Source organism: Saccopteryx bilineata, chromosome 8 (assembly GCF_036850765.1).
Source record: "Saccopteryx bilineata isolate mSacBil1 chromosome 8, mSacBil1_pri_phased_curated, whole genome shotgun sequence".
NCBI lineage: Eukaryota > Metazoa > Chordata > Mammalia > Chiroptera > Emballonuridae > Saccopteryx > Saccopteryx bilineata.
This window is the reverse complement of record NC_089497.1, coordinates 31,288,784-31,307,416: the sequence shown is the minus strand read 5'-3', so window position 1 is coordinate 31,307,416 and position 18,633 is coordinate 31,288,784. Positions and strand designations below refer to the sequence as shown.

At 36.4% G+C, this 18,633-nt stretch overlaps 1 protein-coding gene and 1 non-coding gene across 2 annotated transcripts in view; one reads left to right on the top strand and one right to left on the bottom strand.

Annotated features, from left to right (window-relative positions):
• The first annotated feature begins 424 nt into the window (after positions 1-424).
• TRNAD-GUC (transfer RNA aspartic acid (anticodon GUC)) lies at positions 425-500 on the top strand. Its single transcript has one exon. It is a non-coding gene; the product is annotated as a tRNA-Asp (tRNA).
• Positions 501-2,194: 1,694 nt separating this feature from the next.
• Positions 2,195-18,633, bottom strand: part of ZPLD1 (zona pellucida like domain containing 1) — a 46,789-nt gene continuing 30,350 nt past the window's right edge. Inside the window, exons 7-10 of the mRNA XM_066241465.1 lie at positions 9,532-9,703; positions 8,195-8,303; positions 2,808-2,837; positions 2,195-2,370 (exon numbers count right to left, since the gene is read on the bottom strand). Coding sequence (XP_066097562.1) covers positions 2,195-2,370; positions 2,808-2,837; positions 8,195-8,303; positions 9,532-9,703 — 487 coding nt within the window. The remainder of the gene's footprint in view (positions 2,371-2,807; positions 2,838-8,194; positions 8,304-9,531; positions 9,704-18,633) is intronic.

The window sequence follows — 18,633 nt, the reverse complement described above, 5'->3', positions numbered from 1 at the left end:
GATCCCATGTCACCTTCAATGAGAAAATTGAGAAAATTATCCAGCTAAATATTGTAACATAAACACTTTCTTATGAACTAACTAGTCAAGCAAATTGGAGATAAGAAACTTTTTGATTTGATGATTAAGTTAATTGATATTAACTTAAGAGTATAGGTACTTCATTTGAAACAAATCTAAAATTGCATAGTAATTTTTATGTAGTATAGTAAATTAAGTACTAAATAAAGGTCACAAATGTTGAAATGAAATTAGTTTCTACAGAATTTTTATACTTAATACAGCACTTCTAGGTTTTGGTGTTTGAATTTGAAGTGTTCTATTTGTTCAATTGTGTGGATAGCCTAAACAAAAGAAAGGTTATTATTTTTTTTTTTTGGTAATAAGAGTCGGCTTAAAACTTGGCTTTTAAAAATTTTTTGTGGCCCTGGCCAGTTGGCTCAGTGGTAGAGCATCAGCCTGTCATGCGGGAGTCCCGGGTTCGATTCCCGGCCAGGGCACACAGGAGAAGCGCCCATCTGCTTCTCCACCCCTCCCCCTCTCCTTCCTCTCTGTCTCTCTCTTCCCCTCCCGCAGCCGAGGCTCCACGGGAGCAAAGTTGGCCCGGGCGCTGAGGATGGCTCTGTGGCCTCTGCCCCAGGCACTAGAGTGGCTCTGGTTGCAACAGAGCAACGCCCCAGATGGGCAGAGCATCATCCCCTGGTGGGCATGCCGGGTGGATCCTGGTTGGGCGCATGCAGGAGTCTGTCTGACTGCCTCTCCAACTTCAGAAAAATACAAAAAAAAAAAAAGAAAGAAAAAAAATTTTTGCAAAACTGATAAACGATCAAATGCTTTTTGAGGTTTATTATTAAAGGAAAATACTGTTTGTTCTGTGGTGATTATGATACTTTCAAGAAGACACCTACAAAAGAAAGCTTCCTTCACTCTATTTGTTTTGCCAGCATTAGAAATTTGTAGGAAAAGAAACATTTTTTTTATGGAGACTCCAACAAAACTCTGCAAAACACACTTAACCTGTTTCTTCTTTATTCTAGAAAAAAAAAACCCACAAAAACACCTAGATTGTGAAAACCTACATAGTTACACTACGATTATAACTGAGGATAACGTCCTCTTCTCACAAGTCCAGTTTGCTTTCCTATGTAATGGTTCTTGATAAGAACAATATTTGCAGTGGCCACACTGCCGGAAGCCCAGCTGCTGGAGGAAAGTCGACACATGTTGATTTAAACCGGAAGGGAAACTGATCTCAGCTAAACGAATAACGATCGAGGGTCACCTAGGATGTTTTGGATGTTAACAACTATTTCTACTGTTTGCTCAGAAATGGATAATCTAGGACATTTCCTCCAAGCTGAGTGAAAATGGTGAAGGTATAAAGTAAAAAAGAAAAAGAAAAGAAAAACTTATGAACACACAAGAGTATGGTGATCACCAGAGGGAAAGAGAGACGGGGGAGGCAGGAGAGAGAAAACGGGGGGGGGTAAGTGGTGATGAAAGGAGACTTGATCTGGGGAGATGAACACACAAAACAAGATACAAACGATGGATTACAGAATCCGGCCCCTGAAACCGATACATTTTTACTAAACAATGTCACCGCAATAAAAAAAAAAATTTTAAAAGATATGTTTCCCCAAAAAAATTCCTAAACAAAATACATGTCATTATACATGGAAATCAGCCAAAAAATACAGTAGTTAAATCTCAGATGTCTAAATTGGTCAATCCAATTGAAGTATCTCCCCAGGCTCACATTATCTGAAATGAAGCAAAAAGCAGCATTCATTTGAAGACTGCAAATCTAAATGTCATTGCATTGGGTTTTAATGCTTAAGGTAAAAATGTAACAAATTTCATTTTTATACCTATCTTTTATATCTATAAACAATAATCAAAATAAAATAAAATAAAATATGATTTACCCTGAAAGATCTAAATCCTGAATATTGTTTGCTTATTGCCAGTATAATCATTGGTGCCATACAAATATGGCTGACCATATCCATAAATGACCATGGCAATATTATCAAAATTCTTTCACTAGTATCATGCTAAAGAGCTATACTGTGAAATCTACCAAACCTATAAATATCAAGTGCTGGCTTGCATTCAATTCGAATGAAACACTGACTGCAGTCACACATGGTATGTCAGTGAGCCTTTTCTCCAGAGCAAGGGCCTGTTACAGTCAGTCAAAGACTGGGTTTCTTATGCTATTCAACACCAAACTTGTGGGTGCCTTCCGGTGTAGAAGGGCAAGAGAGCACAAGAGAAGGGAAAAGCTCATGACTCCCAGAATGACCATTCCTGATATCAGTGCACTGGTGATGGCATTCAGCTGGAAAGGAGGTCCATTTGGAGAACCTACAAGTAATAAAACAAACATAGTGGAAAGGTCCAATATCAGACTTATCTTACCTTATGCCAATATATACATGCAAAACATCTGTCATCTGTATATTATAGAATAATAACCTGACACTGGATGCAACAATCTATTTGACTATATTTCAACCCAATAACCAAAGAATTATATGATTTAGAGAACTGGTATCATCTACGCAGCCAAAAATAAAAATGAAAATAGTTATATATAAAAATTTGTAAAAATACCAACAGGTCACAAGTTAGTTCAGAAATCCCAAGTGAAGTTATTTAAAATATTATAAACTTATAAAAGCAGAGCTCAATGTATTCAATTGATTACAGATTTGTACCTGATCACCAAAAAGAAAAAAAAAGCCTTTAAATTATAAAAAAGAAATTATACTTTTAGCTTCAATATACAATAATTATCTTACCAAGCTGTGAATTGTTGGTTGGAGTTTCATCTGGAAAGGGGAAAGAGAAAAAAGAAAAGCAATATTGTGTCACTAAATATTTACCTATGTTTATTATAGTTCTCTAATTACGTTTTACCAACCTGTCTCTTCACCTTCACTCACAAGCTCCATGGTGAAGGTAATAATAAAAAATCTCCCTAAATTGTTCTGCTTTCCCATTTTCTATTCCACATGTGTGAGATTTCATCATCTATCTGTTCCCCAAGCCCACACCCACCACTGCCTTGGGCACACAAATCTAATCGCAAAATATTACTGGGCTGTATTTTTTTCTGCCAGCTTTGCTTGATCATTATCTCTTTAGTCATGTTAATGGCGCAGTAATTGTTAATAGTTACTGCATTTTTATTGCCCTCTACCATGACATTTGTTATTCAGTTATAAAGAAATATTCATCATTTAGTGCTGCTCTATTTTAAGTTTTGCTAATTTGCCCACTGTAATCTACAAAAACATCATTTTTAGTTCTAAGAAGGTAAGTTCACACTTAACTAATTGAAAGGAAAGCGTGATATCTGAGCTTGTGTTTTAGTTTTATTTGCATCTGGGAAGTAAAAGATTGAAGCTGTTGATTTTTCACTTTTTCCTGGCAAATGTAATAATAGATACAATAAACACATTCACTTGACTTCACAATTTTTGTTATTCATTTTTTACTCATATAGTAATTAACCCTTGAGCTTCTATAATGAGTGAACTTCATATTTGTGTTTAAATATGTGATTGTGCATGCATCTGTGTTTGTTATTTGAACCATATAATGTGCACAGTAGTGACTTTACAGTATAAATATTATGGCAATCTGTATGCACGTAATGCCTTACAGTTTACAAAGTGCTGTTTCACGTTATCGCATTTCATCTTCATAATAGCCATATGGTTTAAATGTGATTGCTACCCCCATTTTATAGATGAAGAAACTTCCATCTGTCACAGCTTCCATGACAAAGTAAACATATGTTCAAATAAAAGCTCAGTTTCAGCATCCTTCTTCTAAAATAATCTAAACTGGCCAAATATTTTTAGAAAAAAAAATTTAATCATAGAGATTAATATCTCAAGCAATCAAACTCCAGATTAGTATTTGAAATCATTGATAGGAGAACTTGGTGAGGTAGTTATAAAACATCTGATACCATTTCTTTTCAGACATATGAGTCTTGGCAGAAATGATGGCTCTGCTGATCCCTGAAGTACAATGCCCCAGAGTAATGGAGCACGCATTCACAGGAATCTTTAGAATGGTGTGGTGCATTACTATAGAACAAAAAGAAAAACAGCTCCAAATTTCTTTATAAGGCACCCTTAGGAAAATCCTCACCTCCAACTAACATCATTTTATAGATACTTTTTTTTTTCATGAAAAGAGGTGGGGTGAAGAAATTGTAGTGAATTCATCCAAAAGAGCCATGTGCTTCTTTCCCAAGGCAAGATGCCTCATTAGAACATGGAGGAGAATATATAATAGTCTAAAATTCTCTCTAACAGTAATTCTTTGTTTAGAAATCACATTCATTTACTCTAAAACAGGTTTCTATTAAAAATAGAAATCTCTTTCTTCCTATATGTTTCAAATTAGGCAAAAGTACCCTGAGTATATTCTGCATATTGAGAGGAATAAAAGAAGTCAGAATATCCCCTCCTCTTCCACACTATCTTCAACACTTTAGTAAGAACAATAACCCAGGTGTACTCATTAGGATTTGGCTGTGAAGAAAATCTCCATGTGGAGACAAGTGTCAAATGAGCCACACCAGCTCCAGGATTGAGGAATCTGAAACTGAATGCATTCTACCTTGAAAGATGGCTGAAATCAAAGTATGTAATACTTGAGTACTGCTTTGAATTATATTTGATAGTGGATAAAGATAGAGAGAATAACTTTCTCTGGTTGCTGTTCCTGGTGTCCTGCAACATTAGGAGTACCATTGGAATTAAAAAAAATAAAAATCAAAGAACTGTTAATCCCACAAAGGGGAGGTAGACATTTTCCAGGAGATTTTTGTCATCAAGCACTTTTGTTGTTTTCTCACGTCCACTTGTTCTTAATGTAGACATAGACACCAAAAGGAACCTTCCAAAATTAGATCAGATCAGAATACTAAACTTGGTGGGTTCTTCAAAAACAAAAAGCTAGCTGAGAACCAATAGGAGGGAAGTGGTAGCAGCAGTACAATAGCTATTTGAAAGTCAGATGTGGCAGATAAATTGTTATTCTCTGCTTATATCATATAAGCAGTTGAAATAGATGGGTAAAATGAACATTAGTACAAAGATATATACAAAATGAGACAGCACAACCTAACTATTTTTTAAAAATCTTTAATTACCTATATGGTAAAATGGCATATGTATTTCAAGTTCTGAACCTCCAAACCTTTTATATACTTTCCATCCTGTTATGTTCGTTCATAGATTGTCTCTACCTTTGAACTCTGAGATCCTTGAGGGCAAAGACTACGGTCTGTTTTCTATTATATTCCAAGTTTTTAGCAGAGTGCCTATCCCAGGTAGGGGTCATTATGCTTGGATGAATTATTAACTACCCATAAAACTCAAACAGTGCTAGTTGAACAAGAATGTGTCCTGGATTTCTCACATGATTTTTCTAGAATTGTGCGCCATGATAAGCATTTCCCTAACAAATAGTTTTAGTATTTGGCAGCTTAAAAGAAGTACATTTCAGGACTTTTGTGAATTTTGAATTTTGAGGATGTGAATATTTTCCTACATCAACTAACATAATGATTTAACAATATTAGGCAAAAGTAACCAGAGTGGTCTTGATCTCATTAAAACACAAAACGAAAACATAGTTCTGAGGTTTAACATCTTATTAAACTTGACCTAAGCCAGATGCCTAGGGGAAAGAGCGGTTCAATAAGTAAACAAGGCAAAAATTGCAAGTATCAGAGAGGTGAGGACAGTAAATCAAGCCTGAAATTGAACTTCTTTATATAAAATAGGCCATAGGATCTGGAGAGAGAAATTCTGGCTGACCTATGGTAAAAAATACAGTGAACCTGAGGAAATAAGGTACCTTTGGTTATCAAGCAGGTTGTTAAGTTTATATTGGTTTTGCCTGTGAATGGATATGGCTTGATTTCCGAGTTCAATGTTTAGGTGGAATTTAAAATATTATTTTTGCAGCATATTATGGTATTATAATGTAAACACTGTTATGTATTGTCCACCGTGAGGCCACCATAATCACCAAAAAAATGAGTAACATCCTACCGCTATTTATCTAAATTATGAAAAACAAATGCACAGAGGGTGAGAGAGGAATGGAGGTCTGTAAGGTTTGAATAAAATCCTTTGGGGGCTTTGCCAGTGGAGAGTTTGAGGTGACTATGAGACTACCTTGGTGTGTCAGGGAATAAATGTCACCTTGAGGTGGAAACAAGTTGAAATTGGAAAGAAAGAAATCCAGGCACGACACCAGTGGGACTGTGATTAGGGGCATTAGCTCGTTGAGTTTTAACACAGATGTATTGGGTGACTAGACATGATGTGGGTGAAACCTACAAGCTGGATATCTGGTTAGCTATAGAATTAGAAACTTCTACTTGGTAATCTTTATGGAGATATTGGGGGTTTTAGAAATTTGGTCTTTTTAAAAATTATCTCCCACTAGCAAATTATTTAAAATGTATAATCTTTAAATTTAAACAATAAAAAAATAAATTTAATTTGGTCCAGTTAAGAAGGAGGAAAAGGGGATAATGAGGAGGAGAAGCCATCTACTCAACATGAAAAGAGAGATGTCTCTTTCAAGGTTCTTTTCTTACAGCAAGCCTACTCTAGACATGCTCCATAGAAACAAACATATTTTTATTGTGCCCACCCCAAAGCATTCCTAAAACTGGGCAAAAAAAGAGCCGAGTTTTCATGCAGTGTGATTGTGTAAGCTATTTCAGACAGCTAGATAGAGATAAGATTTGGTCCTTTTACAAATCACAAACCAATCATTTTCAAACCATTCAAAATACCCACCAAACCCTCAGGCACTGTGAACTGTCAACATTTTATTATTTAACAAGTGCCTGCATTATTTAAAAGTCCTGTTAGTATTTTTTTTAAATGCTCTGTCTATACAAACACAGAGGATTGAATAATTAAAGCAATTGTTGTCTGGGTTTTTCTGGCCCAAACCACCACTTTTGGACTTAATTACCTACTTTGGGCAAATTTTCTTTTCACTGTGGTATAGGATGCAAAAAAGAAAAGTTAAAGATAATCTAATTGAAACACAATAATAGACTTACAGCTAATATAAAATAGAAAAAAATTGTTATAATATAATCCAAATTCGAATTCTGGGGTTTTGTTTGTTTGTTTGTTTTGGTTTTGGTTTGGTTTTTTTTAAAGACAAAATTAGAACTACAGAGTCAAAAGAAATCTTTAAGGCTACTTTTTAAAAACCTTATCTTAAAAATAAATAAACATTTGCAATGAAGTAAAATCCCAAGTCAAAATCATGTTAGAACAAAAGCTAGAACTATTCAAATTAATTTTTTTTTAAATTTGTATTGTTCATACTGCATGTCTATGTTATTCCGGATGTCTTTGGGTTCGTGCTGATGTAAAGCAATATCACTTGAAAGAGAAAGAACAGGCACGCACATGTATTTGTATACATGAGGATATATGTATATGAACTGTTTTGTCCATTGGATTCATACCCATGATGGCATATGAATGGGTAGATGGGGGTGTGCAGTATTCAGGATCCTGGGAAACAAATGATACTCAAATTGGGCAATTTAAGAAGAGTTTAATAGAATTATTAATAAAGTTGTAAGGAATTCGCATGAAAAAGTAAAGTTACCTGAGCTATGAGTGAAGGGGTAGGTAGGTATCCAGAACTGAGATACCAGCTCTGTGGAGGGAGTTTGGCAGAAGCTGTGTGGACTTCACTCCCATTCTCTGACAGTGCCATCTACTGGCCAAGCCCAACCAGAAACTGGATGACAAGGTGGCCAGTGGACCAAGTTCACATACGCAAGTCTTCTGGGACAGAGAGCAGGGCAGGGAAAGGCTGAATGGATCCCAAGTGGCAAATGAAACTGTCCTGGATAGTGTGTGTGTGTGTGTGTGTGTGTGTGTGCGTGCGCGCGTGCGCGCACACGCGTGTGTAAGGGGAATGTGGTAAAGACAATATTGCCCTTTGTGTAAATTGAGTAAACAGGAAACTACTGTGAAATAAAAGTTGTTGAGCAGTTTAGCTTGTCTCACAGTTAATTGGTGCTCCTTAAGAACCACTTTGAGTGCTCCTTAGAAGCCAAGTAACAAGCTATTTTGTAGCTGCCTATTACTACACACCAATGGAGGGGCCCTCTTACCACTCCGAGTAATGATGGGCCCAGCAGAGAGGATGGCGTTTCCAGACGTGCTCTGGGGGCTCCAAGTGGTCCTTCTCCCCGCATCTCTCCTTTCTCTGTGGCTGCAACTCTGAGGAGGTAATGAAAACAAATGAAATTCCACATCAGCACAAAATTGTTTCTTTATGGCCATTTGGAAAGCAGATTCTTTCCGAAGAGATACCACATGTTTAATTTTATTCATTTCCTTCTGTGCATTTATTTAATTACTTTACATATAACTGCTACAGTGCTTCTTATCCTGGCTTGGGCCACGTTTCTTCCTTCCTTCCCGTTATAATAGTGTATTGCCTCATTAATTTACATAGCTCAGTGGCTCTCCTGAAAAGGGGCTGTGTTTATCAGACTTTTCCACTTTTATTTCTCTTAAGCCCTTAATAAATCTTTCCCTGAAATGTTGGTCAGCACAGAGCCAAGGTAATGTGGACTCTCCATTTAACCCCATCTGGTAAAACTAGTTAGGTGCAATCAATAACTATTAAAAAAAATACACAAATTTGAACATAAATATAAATATGCTAAAATCATTTCAAATGAACAAACGTGCCTACATTTTTTTCAGGTTAATATGACCTTAGGAGGTCCGTCAGAAATATATATATTTTTTAATTCACTAGTAAATATATCTATATTTTATATGATGGCTTTAAGCACTTTAAATACACACATTTTACAGCTTTTAATTTTTAATCCATGGGATTGCCAGGCCGCCTGGTCTCAATCTTCCTTTCCAATGCCAACCCTGCCCCCCCCCCTCGGGTTTTCTAATCATCTTCCAGTCTGCCTCACTGAAGGACCGGAAGTTCCATGGCTACCGTTTTATGTCCGTGGTTCTGACCTTTGGTATGGAGTATCTCTCACACTTTTGATTTTGTCCCTTTGGGGTTCATCCATCTTCAGGTGCAGTTCAAGCTTCATCTCTTCCACCAGTCCTCCCGATATCTCCCGCTCCTCTCTCTCACCGTGACGAGCACTGCCTCTTACTACAGGCCACATCTATGTCTGCCTTTCTGCCATAACATTTTTGTTTTGTTTTATTCCATGACTATGTCCTGCTTCTAAAAGAGAAACTAATGGGATTCAGAATTCACGCATGAATCTCTGTATTCCCAGTATAATGCTTGGCCCAGAGTAGGCATTCAATAGATCTTTATTGGATGAATGACTAAATCCTATTTCAAACAGTTTGACCTGATGCAAATCCCACTCTCTCTCAGGAGAAATTAGTCCCTAGAACTTGATAACCTTTCAGCTTAGATCAATTTGACAATATAGAATAAAGTTGTTCAAAAACATACTGGCATAAGGAAGGGGCAGTCATCAGCTCTACAGAGCTTGGTAACGCAGTGCAGGAAAACGGTGGACATTTTCTGATTCTTGTGTTTCACAAACCGGAACACTTCAAAGGAAAACCGGCCCTGCTGGCTTTTGCCATTTTCAATGACGGTAGTCTGAGGATCTTTGTCACAGCTACATTTTAGGGAATGTAAAAATAAGATATTACTGGAAATTGCTAGCCCACTGGGACATGTAAATAAACTTCTGCAATATTAAGAGTACCCCACTACATTAAGAGCTAAAATCATGTCATGTTACATTTAACAGGAGAATAATCTAACAAGAGCTATGATATGAATGACCTAGATCATAAAACATAAATATATCAGTTTCTGATTATAATATTACTGTCAAATTCTAGAAGTACTTTCACATGGTTCAAAAATTCAAAAAGTCTAAGTATCATATATATAGCAAAAAGTCCCCTCCCATCTTTGACCTTGTCCACATGATTCCACACCCACATACAAACCTGCCAAATGTGATCCCACTTGCATTGCTACCTCCCAGGGTATGTACAAATAGAAGCACAAGCAATATATATTTTTATTGTTCCCTACTTCTTAAATCATAGCACAGCTATAGTTTAAAATTTTAACAATGTATCATAAGAGCTCTTTCCATGAGAATACTTAGCAAGCATTCTCATTCTTTATCCACAACTGTATAGTATTCATTTGTGCACTTAAGCCAGAATTTGTTTAGTTTCCTATTTATGTTCCCTTGAATATTCTGCTTTTTACAAACAAGGAAGCCTTATAATACAGCATTTTGAATATGTGCAGGGTATCTGTACAATATATCTGTGAGATAATTTGATAGTTTGCCACATTGCCCTCTATAAATATTGTTACATTTTTGTACTTCCTCAGTAATGTTTGAAAAAATCCTTATTTTTCTCCTAAAGTTAACTCAACAAACCCTATGAAAAAAATCTTAGTCTGAAAACTGTTTAAATTCTTTGCACAAATTTCTACTGTTGGCCTTTTCTTTCTGATTCTTATGAATTCTTTATGTATTAGGAAGAGGGAATCCTTGCTTGTTATATTAGTTGTATAGGTTTTTACTTTGGTGGTTAGCTTTAGACTTTCTTCACTGTGTGTATGTGTGTGTGTGTGTATGTGCACACATATATATGGTTTTATTTTTATGTTATGTTTTCAATATTTTACTTTATGGAATCTGATATTAGGGCTGAAGACATATTTCCCTTACAGCATTTTAAAAAGTATATATTTCTTATTGTGGCATGTTATCTTCTACCACTTTTAAAGTAGTATTTTAACACTTAAATTCATAATCTATTTAAAGTTTATTATGGTATATTAAGTGAAATATAGACTCAGTGCTATATTTTCTTATGGTTATCCATTATCCAGTACTATTTTCAAAAACCCTGTTTATCCCAGTGGTTTGTGATATCACAGTCGACCATATTGTTAATTTCCACATGTTTTGAATCTATTTCTCAGCTTACTATTCTAAATTTCTGTCTATGTGTAGAGTTTTGCATTGTATCACATTTATTTCATAATTTTAGAGCTTTTATTAATTACAGTAGCAGGTAGGGCCAGAACTCCCCTTTCCATGTTTTATTGTTGTTGTTTTATGAATTTGTCCTTTATCAGTTTTTTCTTGATTAGAGTAATTTGTGACTATTTTATGTTTTTTTCCAAAAACTTCCTTGTTCTTTATTTCTTGCATAATGTTGAGTCATATTTCATTTTTTAATATTTGTTTTTAATTTATTGTATTGACATCACTCAGGTGTCCCATTCAATAGAACACCCTCAACCCACCACATCATGCCCACCCCATGCCCCTTGCAAACTCCCTTTCTACTCCCTTTACAACCTCTTTGCCTCTCCTGCCCCGACCTCCATCACCCCTTTCCCTCTGGATGTTGCTACCCTGTTGCCTATCTCTATGTGTCATATATATATATATATATATATATATATATATATATATATAGCCTAATCCCTTCACTTTCTTTGATTCTCTCCAACTCTCTGACAGCTGTCCATCTGTTCCCTGACTCTGTTTATATTTTATCCTTAGTCCATCCATAATGTTGCAAATGGTAAGATTTCCTTCTTTTTCATGGGCACATAGCATTCTATTATGTAAATGTACCATACTTCTTTATCCATTGGTTCACTAATGGAGACTTGGGGCTGTTTCCAGATCTTGGCTATTACAAACAATGCTGCAATAAACATGGTGGTGCATATCTTCTTCTGAATTAGTATTTTTGAATTCTTGGGATATATTGCTACAAGTGTGAGAGCTGGGTCATAAGGCAGTTCAAATTTTTAACTTTTTGAGGATATACCATACTGTTTGAAACAGTAGCTGCACAAGTCTAGATTCCCCATAGCAGTGCAAGATGATTCCCTTTCCTCCACACCCTCGCCAGCTCTTGTTGTGTGTTGAATTGTCAATGAGCTCCATCCTGGCAGGTGTGAGGTGATATCTCATTGTGGTTTTAATTTGCATTTCTCTAATGATTAGTGATGTTGAGCATTTTTTCATATGCCTATTGGCCATCTTTATGTCTTCTAAGGAGAAGTGTCTATTCAGGCTCTTTGCTCATTCTTAAATTGGATTGTGTACCTTCCTGTTGTTAAGTTTTATAGGTTCTTTATAAATTTTAGTTATTAACACTTTTACAGATGTATGGGCAAATGTGTTCTTCCATTGAGTGGGTTGACTTTTTATTTGTTAATAGTGTCTTTTGAGTACAAAAGCTTTTGAGTTTGATATAGTCCCATTTGTTTATTTTGTCCATTATTTCCCTTGACTGTAGAGATATATCAGAAAAAATATTGCTATAAATGATATCTGAGAGTCTATTGCCTATGTTTTCTTCCAAGATTTTTATGATTTGGCAACTTACATTTAAGTCTTTTATCCATTTTGAGTTTATTTTTGTGAATGGTGTAAGTTTTGTAGTCTAGTTTCACTTTTTTGCATGTACCTGTCCAATTTTCCCAACACTATTTATTAAAAACTGTCTTTACTCCATTGTATACTCTTGCCAACTTTTTCAAATATTAATTGACCATAAAGGCATGAGTTTATTTCCAGGTTCTCTGTTCTGTTCCATTGATCTTTGTGCCTGCTCTTATGTCAGTACCAGGCTATTATGATTAGAATGGCCTTCTAGTATAACTTGATTTTAGGAAGTGTGATACCTGACTTTGTTCTTATTTTCAAGATTGATGAGGTTATTTGGGATCTTTTTGGTTCCATATAAATTTTTGAAATATTTTTTCTAGATCTGCGAAGTATGTCATTGGTATTTTAATAGGAATTGCATTGAATTTATAGATTGTTTTGAGTAGTATGGACATTTTAATGATGTTATTTCTTCTTATTTATGAACACAGTGTATGCTTGCTTCCACTTGTTTGTATCTTCCTTAATTTTTTTTCAAGGTCTCGTAATTTTCCTAGTACGAGTCTTTTACCTTGTTGGTTAAATTTATTTCTAGATACTTTATTTTGTTGTTGTTGTTATTGTTGTAATAGTGAAGGGAATTGTTTCTTTAATTTGCCTTTCTAACAATTTATTGTAAGTGTAATAAAATGCCACTTATTTCTGAATATTAATTTTATATCCTGCCACTTTGCCAAATTGATTTATCACATCTAATAGTTTTTTGGCTGAGACTTTAGAGGGTTTTTTATGTACATTGTCATGTCATCAGAAAATAATGACAGTTTCACTTCTTCTTTTCCAATTTGGATGCCTTCTATTTCTTCTTGTCTGATTGCTGTGGATAGGACTTTCAGTACTATGTTGCCTAAGAGTGGTAAAAGGTGATACCCCTGTCTTGTTCCTTATCTTAAGGGGATTGCTTTCAATTTTTGGCCAATTGAGTATGATGTTGGCTGTTAGTTTGTCATGTCTGGGCTTTAATATGTTGACATATTCGCAATTTGCTGGAAGTTTTGATCATAAGTGGGTGTTGGATTTATCAAATGCTTTTTCTGTATCTATTGATATTATCACGTGCATTTTATTTTTTATTTTGTTTATGTGATGTATCACATTTATTGACTTGAGAATATTGTATCAACCTTGCCTCCCTGAAAGCAATCCCACTTGATCATGATGTATGATCTTTATAATGTATTGCTGAGTCTGGTTTGCTAATATTTTGGTGAGAATTTTAGCACTTATGTTCATCAAGGATATTGTCTTATGTTCTTTCTTTGTAGTGTCTTCACCTGACTTTGGAATAAGGATAATGCTTGCCATGGTAAAATGAGTTTGAAAATCTTTCCTCTTCTTGAATATTTTAGAATAGCTTGAGAAAAATAGATATTAGTTCTTCTTTAAATATTTAGTAAAATTCACCTGTAAAAAAAGCCATTGGGGCCCTGGCCGGTTGGCTCAGCGGTAGAGCGTCGGCCTGGCGTGCGGGGGACCCGGGTTCGATTCCCGGCCAGGGCACATAGGAGAAGCGCCCATTTGCTTCTCCACCCCCCCCCCCCCTCCTTCCTCTCTGTCTCTCTCTTCCCCTCCTGCAGCCGAGGCTCCATTGGAGCAAAGATGGCCCGGGCGCTGGGGATGGCTCCTTGGCCTCTGCCCCAGGCGCTAGAGTGGCTCTGGTCGCGGCAGAGCGACGCCCCAGAGGGGCAGAGCATCGCCCCCTGGTGGGCAGAGCATCGCCCCTGGTGGGCGTGCCGGGTGGATCCCGGTCAGGCGCATGCGGGAGTCTGTCTGACTGTCTCTCCCCGTTTCCAGCTTCAGAAAAATGCAAAAAAAAAAAAAAAAAAAAAAAAAAAAGCCATTGGTCCAGGACTTTTGTTTGCTGGGAGTTTTTTTGATAACAGTTTTAATTTTATTTGGTGTAACTGGTCTGCTCAGGTTTTCTGAATTTTATAAATTCAGTTTTGGAAGATTGTATATTTTTAGGAATTTATACATTTTTCCCAGGTTGTCCAACTTTTTGGCATAGAGTTCTTCATAGTATTGTATTACAATCCTTTGTATTTCTGTGATGTCAGTTGTTACCTCTCCTCTTTCATTTCTAAGTTCATTTATTGGAATCCTCTCTCTGTTTTTTTTAGATGAGTCTTGTTTAAACATTCATCAACATTGTATACCTTTTCAAAACACCAGTTATTGGTTTCATTAATCTTCTGTATTTTTTTTTAGCCTCTGTGTCATTTATATCTGCTCTTATCTTTATTACTTCCTTCCTTCTACTTCCTCTGGTCTTTGTATTTTGTTCTTTTACTAGTTCTTTCAAATGCAAGGTGAGATTGCTTATATGAGCTTTTTCTTGCTTCTTGAGGTATGTCTGTAATGCTATGAACTTCCCTCTAAGGGCTACTTTTGTTGTGTCCCATAGATTTTATGTTGCTGCATGTTTATTTTCATTTTTTTCAAAGAAATTTTTTATTTCTTCCTTGATCTCATTGTTAACTTGTTTGTTATTTAATAACATGCTATTTAGCCTCCAGGTGTTTTAAATTTTTTCAGTTTTTCTATTGTAGTGATTTCTAGTCCCATACCATTGTGGTCAGAGAAGATGATTTATATTTAAATTCTTAATTTTATATACTTCTTATATACTTCTTAAATTTACTATGACTTGTTTTGTATCTTAACATATGTTCTATCCTAAAGACCATGTACACTTGAAAAGAAAGTATTATTTTGTTACTTTGAGGTGAAATGTTCTGAAGATACCAATTAAATCTAGTTGATCTAGTGTGTCATTTAAGGCTGCTGTTTCTTTGTTGATTTTCTATCTGGAGGATCTATCCATTTATATAAGTGGGGTGCTAAAATCCCATACTATTATTGTATTGCTGTCAATCTCTCCCTTAACATCCATCAAAATCTACTTTATATATTTAGGTGCTCCCATATTGAGTGCATAAATATTTATACTGATTATATCCTCTTGATGGATTGCTCCCTTATTATTATGTAGTGACCATTTTGTGTCTTACTATAACCTTTATTTTAAAGACTATTTTGTTAGATATAAGTATTGCTATCCAGATTTTTTTATTATTATTATTTCCATTAGTATGGAGTATTTTTCCCATTCCTTTACTTTCAATTTATCTGTATCTATTGTTCTGAGGTGGGTTTCTTGTAGACAGCATATACATGAGTCTTTTTATCTTATCCATGCAGCTACCCTATATCTTTTGATTTGAGCAATTAATTCACTTAAATTTAAGATTATTATTGAAATGTACCTATTTATTGCCATTTTATTTTTTAAACATATAATCTTCTTTGACTTCTGTTTTTCTTTTCTCCTCTTATAGCAGGCCTTTAAACATTTCGTACAGGCATGGTTTGGTGGTAATGAATTTCTTGATATTATTGTTTGTTTATTTGTTTACCAGGGAAGCTGTTTATTTCTCTTTTAATTTTAAATTATAGTTATGCTTGATAGAGTAGTCTTGGTTTTAGGTTCTTGTTTAGCATTATTTTGAATATTTCTTGCAAATTCTTTTTGAACTAGTGTTTCTGTTGATAATTCAGATGTCAGCCTTATGGGGGATTTTTTTTGTAGGTAATTAACTGCTTTTTTCTTTCAGCTTTTAGTATTCTTTCTTCAGCTCTTATCTTTGGCATTTTAATTATGAAGTGTCTTGAGATGGACCTTTTGGGGATCATCTTTAATGGGACCCTCCGTGGTTCTTGAACTTTTGTGGCTTTTTTCTTCATCAATTTAGGGAAGTTTTCATCTATGATTTTTTTAAACAAGTACTCAATCCATTGTTTGGTTTTTTCTCCTTCATCCTTTTAACATCCCTTTAATGTGGATGTTGTTTCTCTTAATGTCACAGAGGTCTCTTAAAGTTTCATCAGCCTTCTTGAGCCTCTTCTTTTTGCTGCTTTAATTCTGTGCTTACATTTATCTTGTCCTCAAAATTGCTGATTTGATCCTCTGCTTCATCCAATCTGCTATTGATTTCTTCTAGTGAAGTCTTCATCTCAGCTATTGTATTTGTCATTGTCAACTGGTCCTTCATTATGGTTTTAATATGTACTAAGTTCTCATTGTGATCATTCATTTTTACTCAAAGATCCTTGAGCGTACTAATCATCATTATATTAAACTCTGTGTCTCATAGTTTAGTTACTTCCTTTCATTTAATTCTTTTTCTGGGTATTTCTTCTGTTGATTTATTTGGTCACATTTCTTTGTCTGCTCATTTTGTCTGTGTATTAAGTAGTTCTGTTGTGACTTCCACATTTGTTGTGATGTCTTTATGAGGATGATGGGCTCAGTGGTACTTATCTCTAGGTCTCCTCTGTTCTTTGCTTTAGGGGTGATTCTAGGGGTTATATTTACCCTCCTGTTGTATATGTGTCTTGAATGCTGCTGGCCCTTTCATGGATGACATTAACCCTTCCAGATGGTTGGCTCTAAGAAGCAACCTTGATCATTTATATTAGATGCTGTGCAGTGTCTGTCCTGTGGGACATAGTTATGCTGGACTCCTCCTTTGGCCATGTCACTTATGTGGCTAGTTGAGTTTAGTGTTAGTGAGGTCTTCCACCCCCTATTGATTCTGTTGGTTCCAGATCTTCTTGCGTGGGTTTCAAGGATGGATTGATATAACCCACCATGGGCTACCTATCTGGAGCTACCACTCTGTTTGCTGTGTGAGTCTGTTTCTGGTACCTGAGTGTGTGTGGGAAAGGCCAACCTGTGAATAAGGATCAGCTTCCTCCTGCTTAAAAGCTGACAGCAGCTCCATAAAAGAGCCCAAGTTCCATAAGATTTTTCTCCACTTTTCAACTACTTTACCTTCTCTTGCAGCTGTCTGGTCTTTCACACAGTCTTCTGTAGAAACACTGAATAGTGGGCACAGACTGGTCTCATCCCACCAACCCTTAAGAGGTTGCAAGCTTAGTGTGTTAAGGCAGCTGAAGTTGGGATAACACATTTGTGGAACCCTCTACTTCCAGAGTTTCTTGGTCAGGATCTCAGCCAGAGAAAGTGGCCTTTACTCCAGAGCTTAACCCCTGAGCCACAGCTGAATACTCCAAATCTATTTTTCTCTAGCAGGGTGAGCAGCAGGTTCAGATTAGGTGGGACTGCCAGTCCCCTCTGCAGAATCTTCTTTTAGCTATGAAGCCCCTGTTCTGAGGGAGAAAGTTTGAAAGAATCTTCCTCTGGGGCTGATTGTACCTCTACAGAAGATGGCTGAGCACCATGACCAGCCCCAACTGTACACTATATGAAACTCACACTTTGAATATCTGAGCTCTAAGCCTCTCTCCCTTTTCCCTGTGGAACTTAACCAAGTGGGGCAAAATATCTGGGACTTGGGCTGGCTGACTGTGAAGTTCTGTCTTATTCAATGCATGCAAGCTGCTGTTCAGGTGTTGATCACAAAATGCAGAATTCCCCTCATCTGGGTTTGGTGGCTGACATGCTCTCCCTTTGGATATGCTGTAGAAAGGCTAATTGGGTCCTGCCTATGTAGTCTGTAGCTGGTCACTGGAGGTGTTGGTTCTGGGCCTCTTAGGAAAAACCTGGTGCTGAACAGTGCAGATACTATCCGTGACTGGCACTCAGCAACCAGTTTGTGGCTGCCTCTGCTGGGCATTGGTGCACATGGAAGGACGAAACTGCACACCAAAGCTCTTGTAGCAGCTTTGCTGCTGAGCCTGGGGGCAAATCAGCAAAAGGTCCAAGTTTCCCTGAGAATCACCTCTTTCTACCTCTGTCTGCTGGCTGCTTTTTGGGCTCAGTCCCTGAGAAAAACCTCTTGTAGAGTCTAGATGCTGGAGCAATTCAAGAATTAAGAAAGGTGATGAGTAAGGTTCCCTCCTGAGGTCCCAAGTTTCATTCTGTCCTGAATTTTTTCACAAACCTCAGTAGAGCATGGCCACTAGGAGTCCAATGGTTGTAGCCTCTGAAACCCAGAGATCTTGGTCTACTCCAAAATTTGGCCATCCGGACAGTGTCTACTGAATCTCCCATGAAGCAGAAGCACCAACCAATTATATTCTTGAGAAAGTGGGAGTAAAAACTCAACAACAGACATCTGAGTCACTGTGATGTCTCT